Consider the following 21,951-nt stretch of genomic DNA (forward strand, 5'->3'; position numbering starts at 1 on the left):
GGTAAGTCCCTGTTGGTAAGGACTCCATGCACTTCCAAAACAGGGCCCAGAGGCCCCTGAGCTGAAATTGAGTTCAAAGCCTCCTCTTGAGGACTAAATGGTACCAGAAGGTATCATGCAAGCTTCCAAAGGAAGAAAGCAGCCAATAGTCCTACACAGGTGTAACACCTATGAGCCATATCAATGGCCAGCATGGTTCAGTAACCCTACAGGTAAAGTAGTGGCACACATACCTTGGCAGCAACCAACAGCTCTCTGATTGCACTTAAGACAAACTCAAAAAGAGGGATATCATGCCTGGTACTGAAAACCTGCCTACAAATCAGTGCTAGCTGAATCATGATTAGCGGAAGAGAATCTACAACCACTAACTTATTAAACCGGCATAATCCATAACAACAGTCTATGAACATTTGTCCTTATACCCACAGGCAAATGTAGTCTTCACCCTTCATTACAGAATGTCTAATTGTAACACAGTAGAGACCACTACAGAAAACCACAACCAATCAATATGCAGAGTTGTAGAGCCAGTCCCAGTGGATACATCTAGAAAAAAAACTCCTACCCCTTAGGCTCAGGAAAAATTGTGGATGAGGTGGTGAAAAGACTGTAAGAGCCAGAGAGTCAGGGAATTTGCTATGATACTGTGTACCCTAGGAATAAGAGAAGCTACACCAAAAAAAAATCTCACCAACATGGCCACTCAAATGGGAAATGAATAGGATATCAATGAACATGCCATGTGTATAGGGAGAAGCCCACAAGGCCTCAACCCTACAGAAAGTACTATAGGCAACCGAGGAAAGCAGTGAGCAGGAGAGGTGGCCCTCCGTAGGAAAGAGCACACCAATTGGTTGTTCAGTGCCAAATGGTCAGCCCGAAAACATACATACAAGTAATATTGTATGGACTCAATAGATGGTACCTGGGAATATATGTATGTTTATACAAATACACACATGCTTGCAATAACAATTGATGAAAAGAGAGGCCATGGATTTGGAGGAGAGCAGGGAGGAGTGTATGGGAGGGTTTGTAGGGAGAAAACAGAAGGGAGAAATACAGTCTCAAAAATAAACCAAGAAATAAATAAAATAATGCATGGTGATGTATTCATTGTGTAAAAGCTGCAGCAGCTTTTCTTAAAACCAAATAACACAGTCACTAAAAAGGTTAGAAATAGGTTTGGGATACTGATCTTAAATAAGTGAAAACTTATATTCATACCAGAATCTGTATGTTAGTTTCAAAATGGATTTATTTGTAATAAAAACTGGAATATTTCCTGATCTCCTTCAGTGACCAGTGTTACGCAAACTATGCACAGATGCACTGTGGGATACTACACAGTAATGCAAAGAAACAATCTATTCAAAATTGCAATGACTTCTGTGAGTCTAAGGGATTTCCTGGATGTTGTCATTACTAATGACTTCACTTATGTGATATTTTTTATACAAGTTTTCTATATGTATTTTTTTACAACTGCATATGAATACTAGTCTCATTTCAAGTAATAAAGAGAAAGTGAAAAATAAACCTAAGAATATCTGTCACAGTAATGGTCACACTGCAAATAATTATTTTACTACAGGCATCATGATACAAATGCAGCCATCTTCAATGGCTGTGAGCATGTGAATTGAGCATCTCTCCACACAACAGGTGGCACCTAGGAAGGTGAGACAGGGGTTGAGCCCTGAGCAGGGTGTCACATCTGGAACTCTGCTCTACACGCTTCCTCTCCTTGCCCAGTTCGAGTCTCACTCCTCTTTTCTCCGATGTCTTACTTCATCTTGCTCTCTTCTCACTCAGCATATGTATCCCCTCAAAGCCAGCAGGTCAGCTTCTGTTTCCTTCCGTGAATTCAGGAAACATCCCTACTTCTGTAGCTCATTTTCACCTGCAAGTTTTCTGTGGTAGCCTGTTATTTCTCTTTGTGGTTCCGGGAAACTAGAGGATTTTCTCTGCAGAAGTCCAGGCCCTCTGGCCTCCTCTCATGCCTTCTGTTTTGTCCCCCAGGAAGGTTTCCTTCCTGTGACAAAGCATTTCTTTATCTCTTCCTACATCAACAGAGCATTAGCAAAAGTTCGTAAGTCACAAGATAATTATATCAAGATGGTTGAGGCCAAGAAGAGGCAGGTAGCCCATATTTTAAAAAAAAACATTGACTAGTATGGTTGTCTTTGCTGTGAATAGTTTAAGTCCGCAGTTCTCAACCTGAGGGTCACAACCCCTCAGGGTTTACATATATGATATTTACATTATGATTCATAACAGTAGCAAAGTTACAGTTATGAAATAGCAATGAATAATTTCATGGTAGGGGTTACCATGACATGGGGAACTGTCTTATAGGGTCACAGAATTAAGAAGAGAACCATGGGTATAAATTGTCATGATCTCCCAATGTCTGTTGTACAGGCTCACTTTGGGGATTTATAACATTCTCTTTAAACAGGCAGCTCACTCACATGATGAAGCCAGGTCCAATTAGAACTGTCCCAGCTGAGGCAGCGCTAGAGCTTGGGGCTCCCCTCCTCGTCTGCCTTGGTCTTCACCCCTCTTCCTTCCCAGCTGCAGCAACAATCCCCCCTGCAGAACACCACACACGTTGGGAGAGAAATTGAAAACTACCAGAAGGAGTGGTCTCAAGAGGGGCTTTCCAGCTGATGCATAGTTAGGCCTCCTTTGGCTCTACTACAGCTTGCAAAGATTGCAATGCTGATTTAGACTATATTTGATTTGTTCCCTACTTTCCTTCTATAGCATATAATTCAGCAGAATGAATAAGGTTCAGAATTTGGCAAATCTGAACAAAATTAGAAACTTAAGGGTGTATGTAGACAAAGGTGTGTGACTTGTGAATATGTTTGCTCAATTGGAATAGGAAAGTGAAGTATTCACCTGCCAGACTGTGCTGTGTTCTGCTGGGCTATTATTGCATACAGTGCTGATACAGAGCAGACTTTCCTTGTTCAAAACTGCAAATGTGGGGACTGGAGGGATGGCTCACCAACTGAGAGCACTTGCTGCTCCTTCAGAAGATATGAGTTCGACTCCCGGACCCACATCTGGCACTTCACAACTGCCTGTTACTCCAACTCCAGGGGAGCTAACACCTTTCTTCTGATCCCCTCTCGTGTGTGTGTGTGTGTGTGTGTGTGTGTGTGTGTGTGTGTGTGTGTGTGTGTGTGTTTATCTGTGGAGGTTTGTGAATCCATATCTCCATAGTGAAGACTGGAAAATTCTAACAGCATGCACATGTGTGCGCGCGTGCGCACACACACGCACACACACACACACACACACACACACACACACACACAATAAAACATTGAAAAGCTCACAGATGCCTAGTTGTGTGTTTTTTCACTAAATCACAGAGAGTCATGATGCAATTATGGAACATTATACCATCTTCTCAATGGTTTGACTCTTGTCTACAGATGGCTACTCTTCTTCCAATCCTGCCTTTTCTACCTGGATCCTCTGTAAAATCACACTTACACTACAGTGAATAGCAGATACTATCATAATTGTTTTCAACTTTCAAGAACTGGACTTAAAGACAATGACATTTTCTTTTGGTTTATGTCATTGTGTGAAGAGTGAGGAGGTGGACTGCTCAATAGCATACTAGATATCATTTTCAGTGGGAACAAGAGGTTCACGTTTGGGGAAATGAGTATGTATGAGTTTCATTTGGAATCAGAAAGTAGTAGATAGTAAATTAGGATATTTATTACTTAATAGGTGATGTTGTTATTTTTATCTGAGAGTCAGATGTAGTAGAATGAGGTCAAACTAGAATGGTAGTTCTGGACTGTCCTATCTTACAGTGAATAGAATACAGATAAGGAACAACAACCCTAGTTTCTTGCATTTGAGGAGATCTGTCTTGCAAACCAAAATGTAGCAAAATAATCATATCAAGTGGGTTTAGTTTATTTTAAACAACAGTTGATAACAAAAGAGCTTAAGAGGATATACCGGAAGGTATTTTGGAGGTCTATGAGATCAGCATAAAGATGGAGTAATGGACCCTCAACACACAAGATCCAAGAGTGATCAGAGGTGAGTGGTAATACAAAGTAGAGATCTGTTAGTATGTATACAACCACACCACCTCAAATCCCCTTCTATCTCTATCACGTTCTTTCAAAACATAGCTAAATCTCACTACACTTGCCTGCTCTTCCCTAGTTAAGGCTCAAAACCCAGCCTGCCCATGGTGCAGAGCTGTGGTTTACGAAAGAAAGAACACACCTTGGTACTGGGTGTTGGTAGCATTTTATGAAATATGTAAGTTCAATGGCAGATAAATATTACTAATGCCTGTTTATAAAGGATGAACTTTTCAGGGTAGCTATTCATGTAAGTCAGGGTCAGAGTACATCCTAGTATCAGGAAATTGTCAGTTACCCCGTCTTAGTCTTAGTCTTAGTATGATGGATAAAATGAATGTATTTATAATGAGGTACACTGCAACTAAGATTCTGATTTGAGTAGTTATTTCTAAAACACATCGATAATTAATGTGTTTATAAGAAATGTCATCTGGTTGTTCTTTTACCCTTAAACAGTCCCAAAATTTTTATAAACGATTTTATCAAAGGAGTAGAAAAAAGTTTGATGAAATTATCCTTAAAAATGGGTTTATAGCTAGGCGGTGGTAGTGGCGGCAGCAGTGGTGATGGTGCATGCCTTTAATCTCAGCACTGAGGAGGCAGAGGCAGGTGGATCTCTAAGTTCAAGGCCAGCCTGGTCTACAGCGTGAGTTCCAGAATAGCCAGGGCTACATAGAGAAACCCTGTCTTGAAAAGACAAAACAAACAAAAAAAATGCATTTACAGGTTTACTGCTTTATTCATATATCACGCTCTAAACAGAATTCGAGATAAGTTAATTCACTGACAGGATAATAGGTGTCCAAATACAGAAACATTTAAAACATTGATAGTAAAATTGATATCTAACCTGTAGTCCGGAACAAGGGAAGATCTTAGCTTTGAACAGAGTTGGGATTTAGGACCTGTCACAGGGAATAGAAGTGAGTAGGGTTAGCTCTTAGGTTGTCATTTAGAGTTCCAACAAGAATGAGGAAAGGAGTGATATCTAGAGTTACCTTTACAGGTCTTTGTTTCCTTAATCTTCAGAGAGGAGTGAATTAGCAAAAGCTTCCACTCAGTGGCCCCAATTTATTTCCATTTGATTTCAGCTTCCTCAGAAGTCAATAATGTGGAAAGTCCAGTACAAAAGGTTGACATAATCTAATAACAGATGAGGGTGGCCAGGGCTGAGACACAAGGAAGTCTCCCAGTTTCTGCCCTGGCTGTCTCTAGCTTGAGTTTAATGGTTTAACGAGTTGAAAGATCTGAAAAGTGTATCAAATGAGGAACATTTGAGCCATTTAGAAATGACAGAAGTATGTGAGGAGCCAAATACATGATTTCAGAAAAGATTTCTGGTTTTTTTTTTCTGAGACTCTGAAAGCAAAACTAGGAAGAACTAAAAAACACATTCTTCAATCAGAACTTCCCACACTGAATGGGATGCCTTTGCACATTGAGAGCTCCTTGTAAATCATTGTCCTCGGCTGGAATGCTTATTGAGCTGTTCTAATATTAGGAATACATCAGTGGATAAAATTAACACATATCCTTCTACTAAGAGTAGAGATTTTTCAATAAATAATAAAACAAACAAATATAAATATATGTATCATCCATTATTCACATGTATCTATATAACATTAAAAGATGGTAAAAATTTTTTAAAAGAATGAGAGGAGATGTCACTGGAATTGGACAGAGTTTCATTAAAAGTTCCATTGTTAATGACCAGCATGATAACATATGTTCACGACTTTAACAGTAGCACAATTATTATGGTGATAACCCACTGCTCTCTGGTTGGATTTCATTTCTGGTACTGTAAATAAGAACCCACAGACACTTGGCTCAGTCTGGGAGGAAGGGACTGGACCTCCCTGGACTGAGTCTACCAGGTTGATCGCAGTCCTCGGGGGAGGACTTGTCCCGGAAGAGGTGGGAATGGAGGGTAAGCTAGGGGTAAGGGGAGGGGGTGGGACGGGGGAGAATAGGGGAACCCATGGCTGATATGTAGAACTGAATGGTATTGTAAAATAAAATATAAATAAATAAATAAATAAATAAATAAATAAAGAAAGAAAGAAAGAAAGAAAGAAAGAAAGAAAGAAAGAAAGAAAAAAGAAAAAAAAAGAATTTAAAAGCAGAAAAAAAAAAAAGAACCCACGGTTGGGGAGCTCACAGGGTCATCCTACCACTGTTATTCTGCTAAGCGGATACAATATCAAATTGCCCTCTAAATTCATGTTGACCCATAGATTAGTCCAGTTCTGAGATTTCATCAGAGCAGATTCTTTGTATACCGAATGGTGGTTAACACAGAAACTTGCAACTCGTCAAAGTACAGAGAATAAACATCAGAGGCGTGCTTAGCCACAAATGGGATATCTATACCATACTCTTCACTCTGAAGGCTTAGGGACCATTGAAAAATAGGGGCGAGAAAGATGATAATAGAGCCAGAGATCAGTGAGGATTGGGTTGATACAATGACTTTTGGACACAGAAGAACCTCTTTACTCGAATTCACATGAAAAGACAAAACAAACCAAAAAATGAGTTTACAAGTTTATTGCTTTATTCATATATCACACTCTAAATAGGATTGGAGGTAAGTTAATTCACTAACAGGTGAATAGGTGTCCAAATACAGAAACATTTAAAACATTGATAGTAAAATTGACATCTAACCTGTAATCTGGAACAAAGGAGGAACTTGACTTTGAACAGAGTTGAAATTTGGGGACCTGTAACAGGGAATAGAAGAATTCATGGAGAGAGGAGTTGCAGATGCCCCACCTCACCCCTAACTGGGGAGCTGTGGACCATTGTTGGTTTCCAAGGAAAAGAGAGACAAGTTTCTTTAGAGGCACAGCCCCTGGTAGGTCAACCATACTCCAGCTGAAGACCACATACCCAGGAGCATATGGCAGCACAAACTGGTCCCAGTGGGTTCTTTTTTAAAGAGGACATGGAGTTGGGGGATGTAGGAAAGTGCAGTGGGTCTGGAAGGAGGGGTAGGGTGACTATGATTAAAGTACAGTCTAAGACATTCTCAGCAAGTAATAAAGCTAAAAGAAAAATACTGTTGTTAAGATTGGTTGGCCTCATTATGAAGACGGCTGCATGAATCCAATGTTATCCAGAGAAACAGAATCAACAGGGCATATAAAGAAATATACAGAGAGTTTTAATTTTGAGGGCCATGCTCATTCTTATTCAGGCTGGCTTGTCCCATTACCTGCTTTCTGTAAGCTAGAGGCTCAAGAAACCTAGTGGTATAGTTACAGTACAAACCCAAGGGCCTTGGGACCTGATGTCCAGGGTGGGGGGAGACATGTCTCAAGGGGCAGGTTTGCCTTCTTCTACCTTGCTTTTCATTTGAGCACTCAGCAGATTAGATGCTGCTATCCACACTGGAGAGAGAAGATCTTTATTTGGTTCACTTATCAAAAGGTTAATTTCTTTCAGAAACACATCCACGGATACAGTCATAAATAGTGCTTCAGCAGCCGTTTAAGACATTCATTATCCAGTCAACCTGACATACAGAATTAATCTTCAAAATGACACTTGAACAGAGATTTCTGTGAACTATGTGTGGAAGTTATTTTGGAAGGAACATTTCAAGGGGAAAGAAATGCCATGCAAAGGCCTCAGGTGGGTGTATGCAAGGAAGGAGGATACCATGGAGGTGTTGTGCACAGCTTGGCAGAGTGTTTGTGCAAGGGGATGAGAAGAATTTGTAAGAAATTTTCAAAGAATTGGGAAAATATTTTAAAAATACTGTTGTTACAGTGGGTTGGGCTCATTGTGAAGGTGACTACAGGAATCCAGTGTTATTCAGAGAAACAGAATTGGTAGGGTATAAATTTGGATTACAGAACCTCTCAGGTCAATGCCCTGAGCTGGTGGTATTCTGATAGCAAGGAATAATTAATATGAAAGGGATGGGAATGCCAGGTGCTGTATTAGTCAGGGTTCTCTAGAGTAATAGAACTTATAGAATGAATCTCTCTATATATGTAAAAAGGGGATTTATTAGAATGACTTACTGGCTGTGGTTCAGCTAATTCAACAATAGCTTGCTGTGCACAGAAAGTCCAAGAATCTAATAGTTGCTCAGTCCACAAGGCTTGATGTCTCAGGTGGTCTTCAGTATACTCGGGAAGAATTAGACTCTACTACCACTGAAGAAATGGACTTGCTAGCAAGGCAAGAGCAAGCAGGCAAAGAGCAAAAGCTTCCTCTATGTCCTTATATTGGCTTCCAGAAGATGTGGTCAAGATTAGATCTGGTTTAAAAATGTGTCTTTTCCAAGCTCAAAAACTCTGGATCAGAAGTGGATCTTCCTCCTTTAAATTAAGCAAACGTCTCTCATTTCTTAATTCCATATGTAGTTGACAACCAAGAATAGCCATGATAGGCACCATGAGCAACAGGCATGGCAGAACAGGTGTTATGATTCAAATGGTAAAGAGCCAGAAAGATCAGATAAATATCTAACTGTTAGATTCTAGCATGTACAGCAACATATTCAAATATTTAAAATTCTCAAACAAACCAAATGCAGTGTGTTCACAGTGCAGCATTTTAGCTGGCCATATTAGGGAAAGAACAGTCAGTTGAAACGATGATGATAGAGTACTTATATATGGCTTTGGGCAGAGATCCAAAGGAAAATAAAAAATAAAAGCTGCACTTTGAGACTCTGACAGCAGTTATTTCCTTGTTATGATTTCACAGAGAAGCTAAAGGCGATGAAACCTATGACCTGGCAGCTCAGACCCTAAGACCACGTCATACTTCACCCTTGCCTGAACAAGAGTCATTTTTGTTATGGTCTTTTGTTTTATTTTTGAGTCAGAGTTTCACTATACAACTCAGGTTGATTTAGATTTCACTATGTAACCCAGACTGGACTCAAACTCTCTGGATCCTTTTGCGTTTATCTGCTGAATGCTAGGATAGCAGATATGTTCCACCATCTCTACCTACTCACATGGACCTCTTCCTGCCTGTTGTCAGTAGCTAGGTACAGATTTGTTCTCTCGCTGTTTTAGTATGCGTACTTGCTTGGCATTTAGAGCATTAAAATCAATCAGAGAAAGAAAACATAAGCTCACAACACACTTCTCCAGTTATTTTGTGTCTGTTACATAGTGATAATTATGAAGCTTTGAGTAGAGGCTCAGAATTAATTAACCAGGACAATTAAAGAGAGACAGACTGAATACCATATTGTTTTTCACATATATATTTTTTCTTTTTTGCCATAGGTGCCTTCATTTGCAAGATGGTCCCGTTTGTCCAGTGCACTGCCATTGTGACAGAAATCCTCACTATGACCTGCATTGCTGTGGAAAGGCACCAGGGACTTGTCCATCCTTTTAAAATGAAGCGTCAGTACACCAATCAAAGGGCTTTCACAATGCTAGGTATGTTTGTCACTTTGTGTCACTGTGACAAAGCATCTGAGTTGAGGAACTCAAACAAATATTTATCTTTGCTCACTGGTTCAGTCCATGGTCTCTTGGATATGTTGTTTCTGGACCCTTGTGTGGTGAGGCAGAGAAGGTGATGGGGAGCTTGTACAAGACTTGGGTGGCTTACCTCATGCTAGACAGGATGCAGGGGGACAGAAAGCAATGGTCTGGAGACTAGAATGCCTTTTAGAGTCAAATACTCAATGACTCAAGCCTTCCATCCAGACCCACCTCCTAATAGACCATTCAACTCAAGTTTATCAATGGATTAATCTGCCTTTGAAGTTAGAGCCCTCACTTCTCACATTCATCAGATGACAACCAAGCCCTTAATATAGGCATCTTTCATGGGCATTTCAGATGCAAAGTGTAATACGACCACCAGGTTTGCCAACTCTATGCTAACGCCATTTCTCATTATGGAACAAACCATATCTATGCACTTTTAAGAGTAGCTTCTCACAATGTGTAAGCATTAGCATGTGATTTGAGGGGTTCAGTCTTGTGCATATACCCTGTTGGTTCTCTCCTTTCTGTCTCAATCTTGGAAATGTATAATTTTGAGTATTCTTCAGCTTAAACCCTAAACTTGGAAGCATCGCACTGGGCTAACCAATAATAACACATGAGGGACTTGCCATATTAGCATTCAATAGACTAGGAGGCTGCTACTCTGAGGTAGTCTCTAAGCTTACAAGGGCACGTGGATTTTGTCAGAGATCCAAGAAGGTGTTTTTTAAGAAGGCAGAAAAACAAACTGCTTTCCTGAAAAATGCCAGGTATTCAAGTATCTTTTACAAAGGTCACAATGTCCTTGGGAGCTAAGGAGAGCCCTGGAGATGCCTGACAAAGGCAAATTCTTCCCTCTTCATATTTAATTTCTGAAGATGCTACACGTTCAGCTTACTGTCCCCAGTGAATATGCCAGGACAAACAGCAGACTTCAGGAAGTGTCCTGAAGGCTAGCACAGCAGAATGGAAGACTTTTCTATTCACAGAGGGCGAAAACGCAATGTACATGATCGTTTGAATCTGTAATAGTTAAATACACAGAGGTACAGTGCACAGCTCACATAACAGTGAAAGAGAGAAACTTTGTTAATATTCATGAGAAAGGAATAAGCAGATATTTTTGTTATAGGAATGCACCCAGTATAGGAATGTACAATTCTAGGAAGTACTCCTAAAGTCTTTGCAATATCAAATTTATTTTTAGGCAGTTGGAAGTGAGCAGAAAAATCGATAGGGAAAATAATTCATCAGTTACTATAACATTTATGTCATATCTTCTCTAAAAAGAACTCAAATATCTCTGAGCTTTTATTAATTAACAACTTTCCAATGTAAAAACAATGCATAGGTTTGGAAAGAGTTTAAAAGTATGGAGTACATGAAGAAGGAAGGCTATTAAAAAAGAGGAGAAATAGGGGTGAATCTCAATGTCATATGATTGTAACAGGCAGTTAAAGCTGTTCCAATTAAAATAATTCAGGGAAGGCAGCAATGTTTGAAACCATGTGGGCTGGTGTGCACTCTTCCCTGACATCTCCCTGTCACTTTAACCCATGGATCATCCCTGTCAGTCACTGACTCTGTGCCTTCTGACTGAAACTGCCTAGACTCCAGGTTTATGCTGGGGGAAACTTCCAGGCATTCTTATCCTGATAATGTAGCAAAGTGTATCTGTAATACTCTTCTTTTTTTTTTTTTTGTTTTGTTTTTTTTGTGATATATATTTTTTATTTTACAATACCATTCAGTTCTACATATCAGCCATGGGTTCCCCTATTCTCCCCCCTCCCACGCCCTCCCCTTACCCCCAGCCCACCCTCCATTCCCATCTCCTCCAGGACAAGTCCTGTAATACTCTTCTAACCCTAACCTTTCTATTTGGAAGGTCCAGGACCCAGTAGACTTGGTTATGAGTTTATTCCAATGAGACCCAACCCCTCCAGAATTTGCAAGGTTGGAAACATGATTGGACATAAGATAACACTATGCAACCAGAGAGAACAAATACATTTATTGATGTGGAGGCAGAGACACACGGAAAGACTTGTAAGCCCTTAGAATAGTCTTGGGTCATTGAATCATGGTGATATTCAGTGGGCAATGTTAATTTGTGTATGTCTTTCTAGTGTGCCCCAATCATGGCTTGAGTCTCAGTTCCTTGAAGCTACAAGTAATACCTTGTTTTCTAAGTGATAGCAAACTAGTAAAGAAAGAACAAAAAGAAGTTTATGCCCCTCTTATTTTGCTAAGATTCATAGACTGAAGTGGCCTTTAGTAGAATCAATTTTTTTCCTTTGCCAGTGGTACATAATTGATTTCTCTAAAAAAAAAAGCTCACAAAGGACAGGAAGCTTGCAAAGAATGCTATGTTTTTTGTTTATCTGTGTTTGCTTTATTAATACCCATTTTCTAAATAAGTAAATGGTGCCATATACTAGTGCTCAAGATAACTTTATTTTGAGATTTCTGAGTAAGATGATGACAAAACCCAGTAGCTTCTCTACACACAAATCACAAACTTTGCAAGAAAGAAATCATAGTGAAAATATTCCATTCACAGTAGGTTAAAAAAAATGTAAAATATCTTGGAATAAACCTGACCAAGGACATGAAAGACCCCTAGAATGAAAACTTTAGGATGCTGAAGGGAGACACTGGAAGTGGGAAAGTCCCCCTCCCTGTGCTCATTAATTGATAGAGTTAACATTGTGAAAGTGGCTTATGTTACCAAAAGCAATCCACAAATTTGATACAATTTCCATCAAAGTCCCATTGACATTTTTCAGAGAACTAGAAAAAGCAATGTTAAAATTTACATTCACAAATGACCTGAATAGTGAAAACAACTCTGAGTAAAAAAGAGCAAATACAGGTAACTCAATACCTGACCTCAAATTATATTAGAGACACATAGAAAAGCAGCATAGTGTATGCAGAAAGCCAGGCATGTAGTTGACATGGCACAGAAGGCTCAGATAAAATCCACACAGCTACAGCCATTTAATTAAATTTTTGTTACATTTAATTTATTTCATTACACTTTATCAATTTGTGTGTGTATGTGTATATAAACATATGCATGCTTGTGTGTGCACACGCTACAACCAATGTGTGAAGATGAGGGCTGCTTGCAGGAATCAGTTCTCTCCTTCCACTGTGTGGGTTCTAGGGCTCATACTCAGGTCATCAGGCTCAACAGCAAGCACCTTTACTCACTGAACCACCTCACTGACTCCAGTCACCTGTCAAAAACATGCATTAGAGGAAAGACAGCTTCTTTAACAAATGGTGTTGGGAAAAGTGGTTTCTCAATGTGCAAGAGTGAGACTAGTTATGTATCTCTCACATTGTTCAAAAATTAATTAAAAATGGATTAAAGAAGTAAGTGTAAATGCAGGGAAATTGGTCTGGAGATTTCTCAAGAAAATAGTTACCATGTGCCCCAGCTAAGCCACTAAGCTGTATTCATATACCTGAAGGGCTCCAAGTCAACACGGAAGCAGAATGGATGACTATTGGGGGTGGGAGGGAACCAGCTGGGAGGGTTAGAATACTGGGGAGAGCAGTTGGGCAGTGGAACTAATGTATAATGACAACTAGGCCCAAATAATGGAAGGGTCATAAAAAAACTCACTTTCTTGAATGCTAACTTTAAAATTAATATAAAGATAAATGTTTTGGGGGTTAAAGAGATTGCTCATCAGATAAGGAAAAATACTACTCTTTGAGAGGACCTGATGTCCATGCCATCTAAGTTGGATGGCCTGTAACTCTAGCACCAAGGAATCTGACACCCTCTTCTGGCCTCCATAGGTACCTGCACACATGTGGAATTCACTCACACAGATGTATACACATATACATAAATAAAAATAATAAAAATAAATCTTTTAAAATGATATATATGTTTTAAACTTGAAGAAGACATGATAGAAGATGGTCTGTAATATGTTTAAAAGTTTTTCTTTTCAGGGATGCAATGATGTCTCTCTCAGTGGTTAAAAGCACTGGCTATTCTTCCAGAGGAGTGGGGTTTGATTAACAACACCCACATGGTGGCTCATAACTGACTTTAATGCTAGTCTAAGGGGAACTGACATCTTCTCCTGGACTCCTTGGGCATCAGACATGTACATGGTATACAGGCGTACATGCAGACAACATATTCATACACATAAATAAATTTAAATGTTTAAGAAATTACTCATTGGTCCAACAAACATAGATCAGTTCCTACTAAGGGCTGAGAATTTTCTCATTTGGAGAAATGAAAAGAGGATTGTCCTTGTCCTCGAGCATTTCAGGGGAAGTTGAGAAGACATGACTAAGGGTAAGTACAGAATCACTAAAGCAGAGTTCATTTAGAAATGACAGCAATCTTCAAGTCACCTAGGGAAAGTGCCTTCTGCGGTATCCTGGAAACAAGTTCGCAGATGGACAGTGATGACAGAAAGGCCCACACAAGGTACAAATATGATGTGGAGCAGGACAGGGCATTCTAGAATGTAAGAATGGAAATGAACATTCTTCCCCAGTAGGGTCTAGGTGGGAAGACATTCACTGGTGAAAGGGGGGAAATGAACATATTTTCAGGCTATTGCTATAGAATTTAGATTTTGCCTTCTAGGCAATTCAGTCATATAAACGAGTTTTTAACACTAAAAAATGTAGGCTCACTGGGTAAGAGTGTTTGCTGTGCAAACACAAGGACCCAGTACCCACATAAAAAGACAGGCATGGCCAGAAATGTCTGTAACCCCAGCACTGGGGGTCAGGAGACAGGAGGATTACTGGGATGTGTTGGCCAGCCAGTCTAGCTGACAATTGTGAGCTCCAGCCTCAGTGAGAGACTCTATCTCAATGCAATACAGTGGAAAGTGCTAGATCATGACTTCTGATGTTTTTCTCTAGGATCCTCATACACACGGGAGAGTGTATGTGCATGGACACACACACACACACACACACACACACACACACACACACACACACACACACACACACACAATTAGGATGACCATAAAAACACTGCTTTCAAAAGCAGAGGAAGAGCAGAGATCCTTTGAGGAGATAATTGCTCTAGCCCACAGCAGAGAACATGGGAGCAAAGGGGCCAGATATCTTTATGATTAGAGAGTTAAGCATGCGCGTAGTTATCTGCGCTATGCTGTGTTTTGATAACTGTCATATTTTTGCAGGTGTGGTGTGGCTGGTGGCCATCATCATTGGATCTCCCATGTGGCATGTGCAGCGACTTGAGGTAGACTCAGTGCTGAGATATTTTCTCAACCCTCTTCCCTATGTTCATTCTACTTCTTTTGAGAATATTATGGTGAATGTACATAACCTCACTCATTTCACTGAAATCCAATGATATTTTAAAATTCTCTTCTGTTATTTAAATCTACTGGATACTGCACCATTAATATTTAAAGTTAAAATGACAAAAAAGTAGGTTCCAAAATGACCTTCTCTCCATTTTCTTAGCTTAATGTGTTTTTCCTAGAATATCCCAGTCTTGCTAAATGAGAGTTTGGTGACTGTTTTGACTTTATTTATTATCATGATCATCATTATTATTATTAATATTATTATTATTTTATGAGACAGCATTTTTCTGTGTAGCCCTGGACGCCCTGGAACTCACACTGTAGACCAGCTGGCCTTGAACTCAGAGATCCACCTGTCTCTGCCTCCCGAATGCTGGGATTAAAGGTGTGTGCCACCACTACCTGGCTGACTTTCTCTTATTTTAGGTCACTCAAAGCTGTACCAGATGGTCTCCTTGCTAGCTGATTTTCCTGTTGTCCTAGCCATTAACCAATTGAAATGTGAATTAGAAACATGTCCAGGTCTTGATTTTCTCCCTCTTCATTGCCCCCATCTTTTGTGAGGTCCTTCCACGATGTGTAGGGATTTGCAGTAAAAGAACAGGTTAGGATATTGGTTGTGGACAGCTTAGCCTGTCTGCTGGGGTGTACTTTAGCATGGCTTGTAGTGTAACACAGGCATTAATCTTCAAAGACGATAGGACATCCATCATGCAGCCTGGAATATAATTTATAAAGCAATATGCTCCTTTGTACCCTTAAATAGAGCTAGGCGGATCTGAATCCTTCCTGAGCATGCCATATCCCTCACCTAGGGTTGCAAATGAGGCCTGAGATGAAAGTGCATTGAAGAAAGGGTGCAGAGGCTGTCCCAGTGATTGCTTACCCGCACACGCACACCCTAACACTAAAAACACAGGATAAATAAAAATGTGTCCCAATATTTTTTGTGTAACTATATCGAGTGAGCTGGCCTCTGTGAAATCATAAAGTGGCTTTATTTTGCTGCCACCTATGAAAATGTCACCTGAGAACTTCATAATGAGATATGGGTGAAACTTTGAGCAGGCCCTGCAACTCTTCCAGTCATACAGATGATTCAATTCTTGTGGCTTCTGTCAGTCACAAGAACAGTATCTTCTCTGCTATAAGATGCCGGGGTTAGTGCCACGGTCACATAAAATAATAATAATGGTCACTTTAAAATGTGCTTTTCACTCTGGCAGCACACATGCTGAAATTGGAGTTATTTAAAATCTTGTCTTTCCCTTAGCTTAAATGCTTTTAGGGTTCTCTCTACACACTTGGAACCTCTCTCAGGAAGCGATAAAGAGGGGAGAGAGGACTGAGTAAATGTCTTGGTACTGGTGTGGGTGCTGCCCAGGGCTGATGCTTTCTGTCTGGGATTTCTGATAACACCTTTGAGGTTTTGCCTGTGCCTCTGTTCTCCAACCCATTACTCGTTCCAACAGCCGCCATGGCCACTACCTCCTTCCGATGATGCCACCCATACCTCCGGCAGCATGTTTTATAAATGACAAAACCTAGTTCTCAATCCTGGAGCTCCTTCCCTGCCCACACAAATCAAACAGATTTATCTTTTTAATAAGAGGTCTTATCATACATTCTAAATATAGAAATTATTTAATTTGTAGAAAATGTTATCTGTCTGATCTAATAGGCAATGGCCATGCTTATCGCTAAATTCAGTCAAAACCTATTTGCTTCTTCTTGTCAGGAAGAAGTCAGATTTCAGTTTTGAAGTAAACATATTGATGTGCATGCCAGGACCAAAATCATTTTAAAACTCCATTAGAGAGAATGCAATTGAGGATGAGAGTCCGAGTGCGTTGCCCGATGATAGGCAGCTTCGAAGCCAGCCATTCACGATCTTGCTCTCTTGCTGTTTTCTCTGGGCTCTCTCAGAAGTGATTTGATTCCCAATTTTCAGGAATGGAAGCGGCAGGATTCAATATAAGGCGTCCTTATTTCCCCCTCTTCAGTGAATAAAAATGTGAATTCACAGCACCCCAGACCTCCTCAAAATGCCATGTTCCCCTAATTCTGGGTTGTCTTGATTAGAAGTTTACTCAGGACAGGGAAATGCTGAAGGAAGCCCTGCCCAGTGGATTTGCGATGCCTGGATGAGAGTGGCGTTGGTGCCGTGAGTCATTTGAGTTGCTCTCAACAGCAAGGTTTGGCTTGGATGAGGGATGTGGTTGTCTTGAGCTAGAGTAGGTAGTGATGAAAGTGGAACTATAGCTAGAGCTCAACCCCAGCCACAACTGTAAACCGTGGGAGATCAGGGAAATGTTTGCTTGGAAATAACAAAATCAGAGGAGGAGTGCAACTCTGGGGTAGTGCCCTTGTCTTGCATGTGTGCAAGGCTCAGAGTTTGTTCCCGATCGCCATAAAAATGACAAGAATCTGAAACTGGTCACCGTGAACCCATCTTAAGATGTACTCAGGGAGCCTTTGTTTATCTCTGGTGTAGTATGAAGCCATCACAGTTTAGCACTGAGCATTTAGGATGTGTCAGTACATGGCCACTGTGGTCACTGACCCTTGGAGGCTCTGCCCATGGGGAGTCAGAAATAATTTCATTTTCACATCTCTTTTCATTCAGTGTTATCATTCCTAGTTGTATTCATCAATAAAATCTGAACCACAACTTAAATTGTCTTCATTTTGGAATTGATGTTGAGATTTGCTGGGACTATAAGCAGAAATATGTCATCTGGAACTCCACAGTGACTGATACTTGAGACGTTTTCTCCTTTGCGTTCCTATCCCAGGGATAAGACTTGGGATATATTTTAAATGTTTACTTTGTCTCTGAAAGGAGCCTTTTAGCATTTGATAGTATCTATCATGGTTGTGAACAGTGAATTTAGAACTTGGAGGGTAAGTCCACTGGACTCAGAACAGCAAATTATTAAACAAATACAATCAAAATATCTGCAGATTGGTAACAGTTTAAATCCAGCATCTTGTTCGTTTCAGCATTTGAAAGCTACCAGCTGCCTTTACAATCTGGTGGTTCTGACATGAAATAGTGGTGCAAATATGGCTAGGTTCCTCCTACGTTGAAGACTGATTCTTGTCAAACCTTTTCCATCAGAAACCGAGAAAGCAACTGTATCAGTTGGATTAATATTAACCTGGCTGGCATATGATACACATATTTTCCCATGTGTACTCTTTCAGTCAACTGAAAATTTGTGGCCAGGAAAATAGAAGTTGAGAAAGGTAAAAAGTAAACATTGCTGACACAGTCCTACATTCCCTCTAAATATCACAAAGCACAAAATCAAAGCCTTAGTCATCCAGAGAAAACCTACAGTTACAACAAACTAATTAATTATAAAAGCTGATTCAAATTCCCAAAATCCATCGGTGGCTGTGTGAGAGGTCTTTGAGATGTCATAGTGGCTGCGTTCTGCTCTTTGGGTGCTGATTTTTGCGTTTCGTTCTTACTGTAAAGGTTAAATATGACTTCCTGTATGAAAAAGAGCACATCTGCTGCCTGGAGGAGTGGAGCAGCCCCATGCACCAGAGAATCTACACCACCTTCATCCTCGTCATCCTCTTCCTTCTGCCTCTCCTGCTGCTGCTCGTCCTCTACGGTAGAATCAGTTACGAGCTTTGGATCAAGAAAAGAGTCGGGGATGGCTCGGTGCTCCAAACTATTCACGGAAGAGAAATGTTCAAAATTGCCAGGTCTGTTTATTAAACTGTGCCCCACAGTTTAAAATCTGTTGTAGTAGCTGTGCTGGAAGGACAATTCAGCCTGAGCATCATTTGTAATTCAATTTGAGAGCATGGACTCACTTGAAACCAAGATGCTATGGGGTGGGGTCAAGACCCACTGTCCTCCACCTTCACTGCCAGGAACATTAGAAATCTGTATAAAACCTTGCTCCAGAGGACCCCGAGTCCCCCACATGCACCAGGGCATATATTTACATTTGCCCTTGGTGCTTCCCACTTTAGAATAATGTTAAAATACTGAGAGGGCATGCAAATCCTTTGAAACCCCAGAATGCAATTTATTTTAAATGATTGTGATTGATACTTGTTTTTTTTTTTAACTCAAAGGCAGTGATATCTCATTTTACTTATTAGTATCAATTTCAAGACAAACTCACTGCTGTATTTGTAGTTCCCATGACATAATCTATATGGAATGACTGTTAAAACTAGCAAGCAGTGAGTTGAGGAGATTTCATTAATTGTTCAAGTCTGCAGTGACCTCTAGTGCCCGGTTAAGAAAACTTTCCTTTCTTTCTCTTTCCCTCGACCGTCGCCCTTCATTGTTCCCACTCATGACCAGGCTGTTCATGTAGATCTCGTCCATTTCTCCGTGTCTTTTTTTGGGGTCAAAAAAATGTGTAGCCCAGGCTGACCTCGAACTCGTGATCCTCCTGCCTCAGCAAATCCTACCGGCGTGCGCCACCACCACGATCCTAGCTGGATCAAGAAAAGAGAGGGAGAACAAGGAATAGGAGACCATGGTAAATGAAGACCACATGAGAAGGGGAGGAAGCAGAGAGCTAGGGAGGCCCACGGAGATCCACAAAGAGACCCCCGCAAAAGACTGCTGGCAATGGTCGAGAGACGGCAGGAACTGACCTACTCTGGTGATGGGATGGCCAGACACCCTGATAGTTGTGCCATAAACCCCATCCAAGCACTGAGGAATCTGGATGCAGACATCCACAGCTGGGCCCCTGGTGGAGCACTGGGAGTCTAATTAGTGAGAAAGAAGAGGGTTTATATGAGCGAGAATTGTTGAAGCCAAGGTTGGATAAAGCACAGGGACAAATAACCAAATGAATGGAAGCACAGGATCTATGAACCAAAGGCTGAGGGGCCCCCAACTGGATCAGGCCCCCTGAATGGGTGAGACAGTCATTTGGCTTGATCTGTTTGGGAGGCAGCTGTGCGTTGGTGCCGGGTCCTGGGCTCCTTGCATGAGTTGGCTGTTTGAATCCTGGGACTTATGCAGGGACACTTGGCTCGGTCTGGGAGGCGGGGAATGGACCTGCCTGGACTGAGTCTACCAGGTCGATCCCGGTCCTCGGGGGAGACCTTGATCTGGAAGAGGTGGGAATGGGGGGTGGGCTGGGGAGAGGGAGAGGGGGGCGAGAAGGGGAGAACAGGGGAATCTGTGGCTATTATGTTGAACTGAATGGTGTTGTAAAATAAAAAAAAATAAAAAATAAAAAAAAAAGAAAAAAAAAAAGAAAAAGAAAACTTTCCTTTGAGTGTACATTAGATTACAAAGAAAGCTGATCACCCCTAGACCTAGTGGTACCACTTCCTCAGAGCACAGCTGATCACCCCCAGACCTAGAGGTTACCACTTACCCAGAAGAAAGGGTTTCGAGACTGAAATGCCAGACTTTGAATCTGGACTTTTGAAACCGAAAGCACGAAGCAAATGTGTAGCTCCGTGTAGTTGTAAATCTAGTTTTGGGGAATGAAGAAAATCAGCTTGAATCCCTGGTAGGTTATATTATGAAGTTTTAATGCTATCCTTGAGGCTTACTATATTTATAAGTACTAATATTTAGCTATCAGAGGTATGGACAGCTTTAAACACATACTGAGTGAACGGAATCCACGTCACTGAGGAGACACTACTAACTTTAAACCCAGAGGAGATCGTTTATTAGCCACCCTGTTGTGAATAAAACTCCTCTCCTCCCCAGTTTCTGCCTCTGTCCACTGGCTTATTGGGAAGATTGAAGACATGCTTACTGTGTGTCTGTAGTCTCTGGAGCGGTCTAGACTCAGGCTGAGCACTTATCACAGGGATGTGTACAGTAGGAAGACTGTAAAGATGGGGGAAAGCTGATAACCTGCCCACAAACAGCCTCAGGAAGTGAATTCACCAACACTTGGAAAAAGTGTGGCGAAGTGAAGTAGGCTCCAACAGTAATGCATTTGCTATCACTCTGACACGTTTGCTGAGGCAAAGCCAACCGACGCCATGTTTGCTTGTGGTTGTAGGAAGAAGAAGCGAGCTGTGATCATGATGGTGACAGTGGTGGCTCTGTTTGCTGCGTGCTGGGCGCCTTTCCACATCGTTCACATGATGATAGAATACAGTGAGTGCCTGTCTCTGTCACTCTTTTTTTTTTTTGGAGAATTTCTAGTTCATTTCCTACTAGAACACACATGAAACCATTGATTTCTCACTGGTTGCTGTTCACTTGAATAATCAAATGTCAAACACTAAACATTGCTTTTGTGTGTTAAAGAACACCAGGTCATCACGTGATAGGTGACTGTGCACAACTAGGACTAAGTCATCTTTCCTTGAGAGTCTTCTCTGTTTAGAACCTTGGCTTGCTCTCTATGAATTGAATGTACCTAGGAGTCCGGTCAGATGTCTAGAAACACATATCATTCATGTGTTCTCTGGGACTCAACACGATTGAGCTGAAAGTCTGAATCCTGCAGTATATGCCAGGTACCAGCCACTGCATGAATGAGCACATATCACAAAGGTGTGTTTATCCAGATGCCAGATGCCCTTTTCAAAGTGGTCATGAGAATATTTCACAGCCTTGGCCACTTGCACAAGTGCAAATCTTTGTAAATCCCTACGGTAGAGATTCACAGTTATTTCTTGATAAAGTCAACAAGTGTTCTAAAGTATTGCTTTATTTCAGGTAATTTCGAAAAGGAATACGATGAAGTCACAATCAAGATGATTTTTGCCATAGTGCAAATCATTGGGTTTTTCAACTCCATCTGTAATCCCATTGTCTATGCACTTATGAATGAAAACTTCAAAAAAAATTTTGAGTCTGCAGTTTGCTGTTGCATAGTAAAAGAAACATTCTCTCCAGCAAGGAGGCATGGGAGTTCAGGAGCTGTGGCCATGCAGAGGAGAGCAAAGTTAGCTGGCAGAGAGAATCCCGTAGAGACCAAAGGAGAAACATTTGGGGACAGCAACATCAACGTCAAGTGGTGTGAACAGCCAGAGAAGAAGAAAAAA

General features: G+C 40.9%; 1 protein-coding gene across 1 annotated transcript in view; it reads left to right on the forward strand.

Moving 5' to 3' along the window:
* Positions 1-21,951, forward strand: part of LOC102904284 (pyroglutamylated RF-amide peptide receptor) — a 61,035-nt gene that overhangs the window by 37,150 nt on the left and 1,934 nt on the right. Inside the window, 5 exon segments of the mRNA XM_006991636.4 lie at positions 9,395-9,553; positions 14,812-14,873; positions 18,428-18,663; positions 20,958-21,055; positions 21,623-21,951. Of these exon segments, the coding sequence (XP_006991698.3) occupies positions 9,395-9,553; positions 14,812-14,873; positions 18,428-18,663; positions 20,958-21,055; positions 21,623-21,951 (884 nt within the window).

This window comes from Peromyscus maniculatus, chromosome 3 (genome assembly GCF_049852395.1).
Source record: "Peromyscus maniculatus bairdii isolate BWxNUB_F1_BW_parent chromosome 3, HU_Pman_BW_mat_3.1, whole genome shotgun sequence".
In the NCBI taxonomy this organism is placed as follows: Eukaryota; Metazoa; Chordata; class Mammalia; order Rodentia; family Cricetidae; genus Peromyscus; species Peromyscus maniculatus.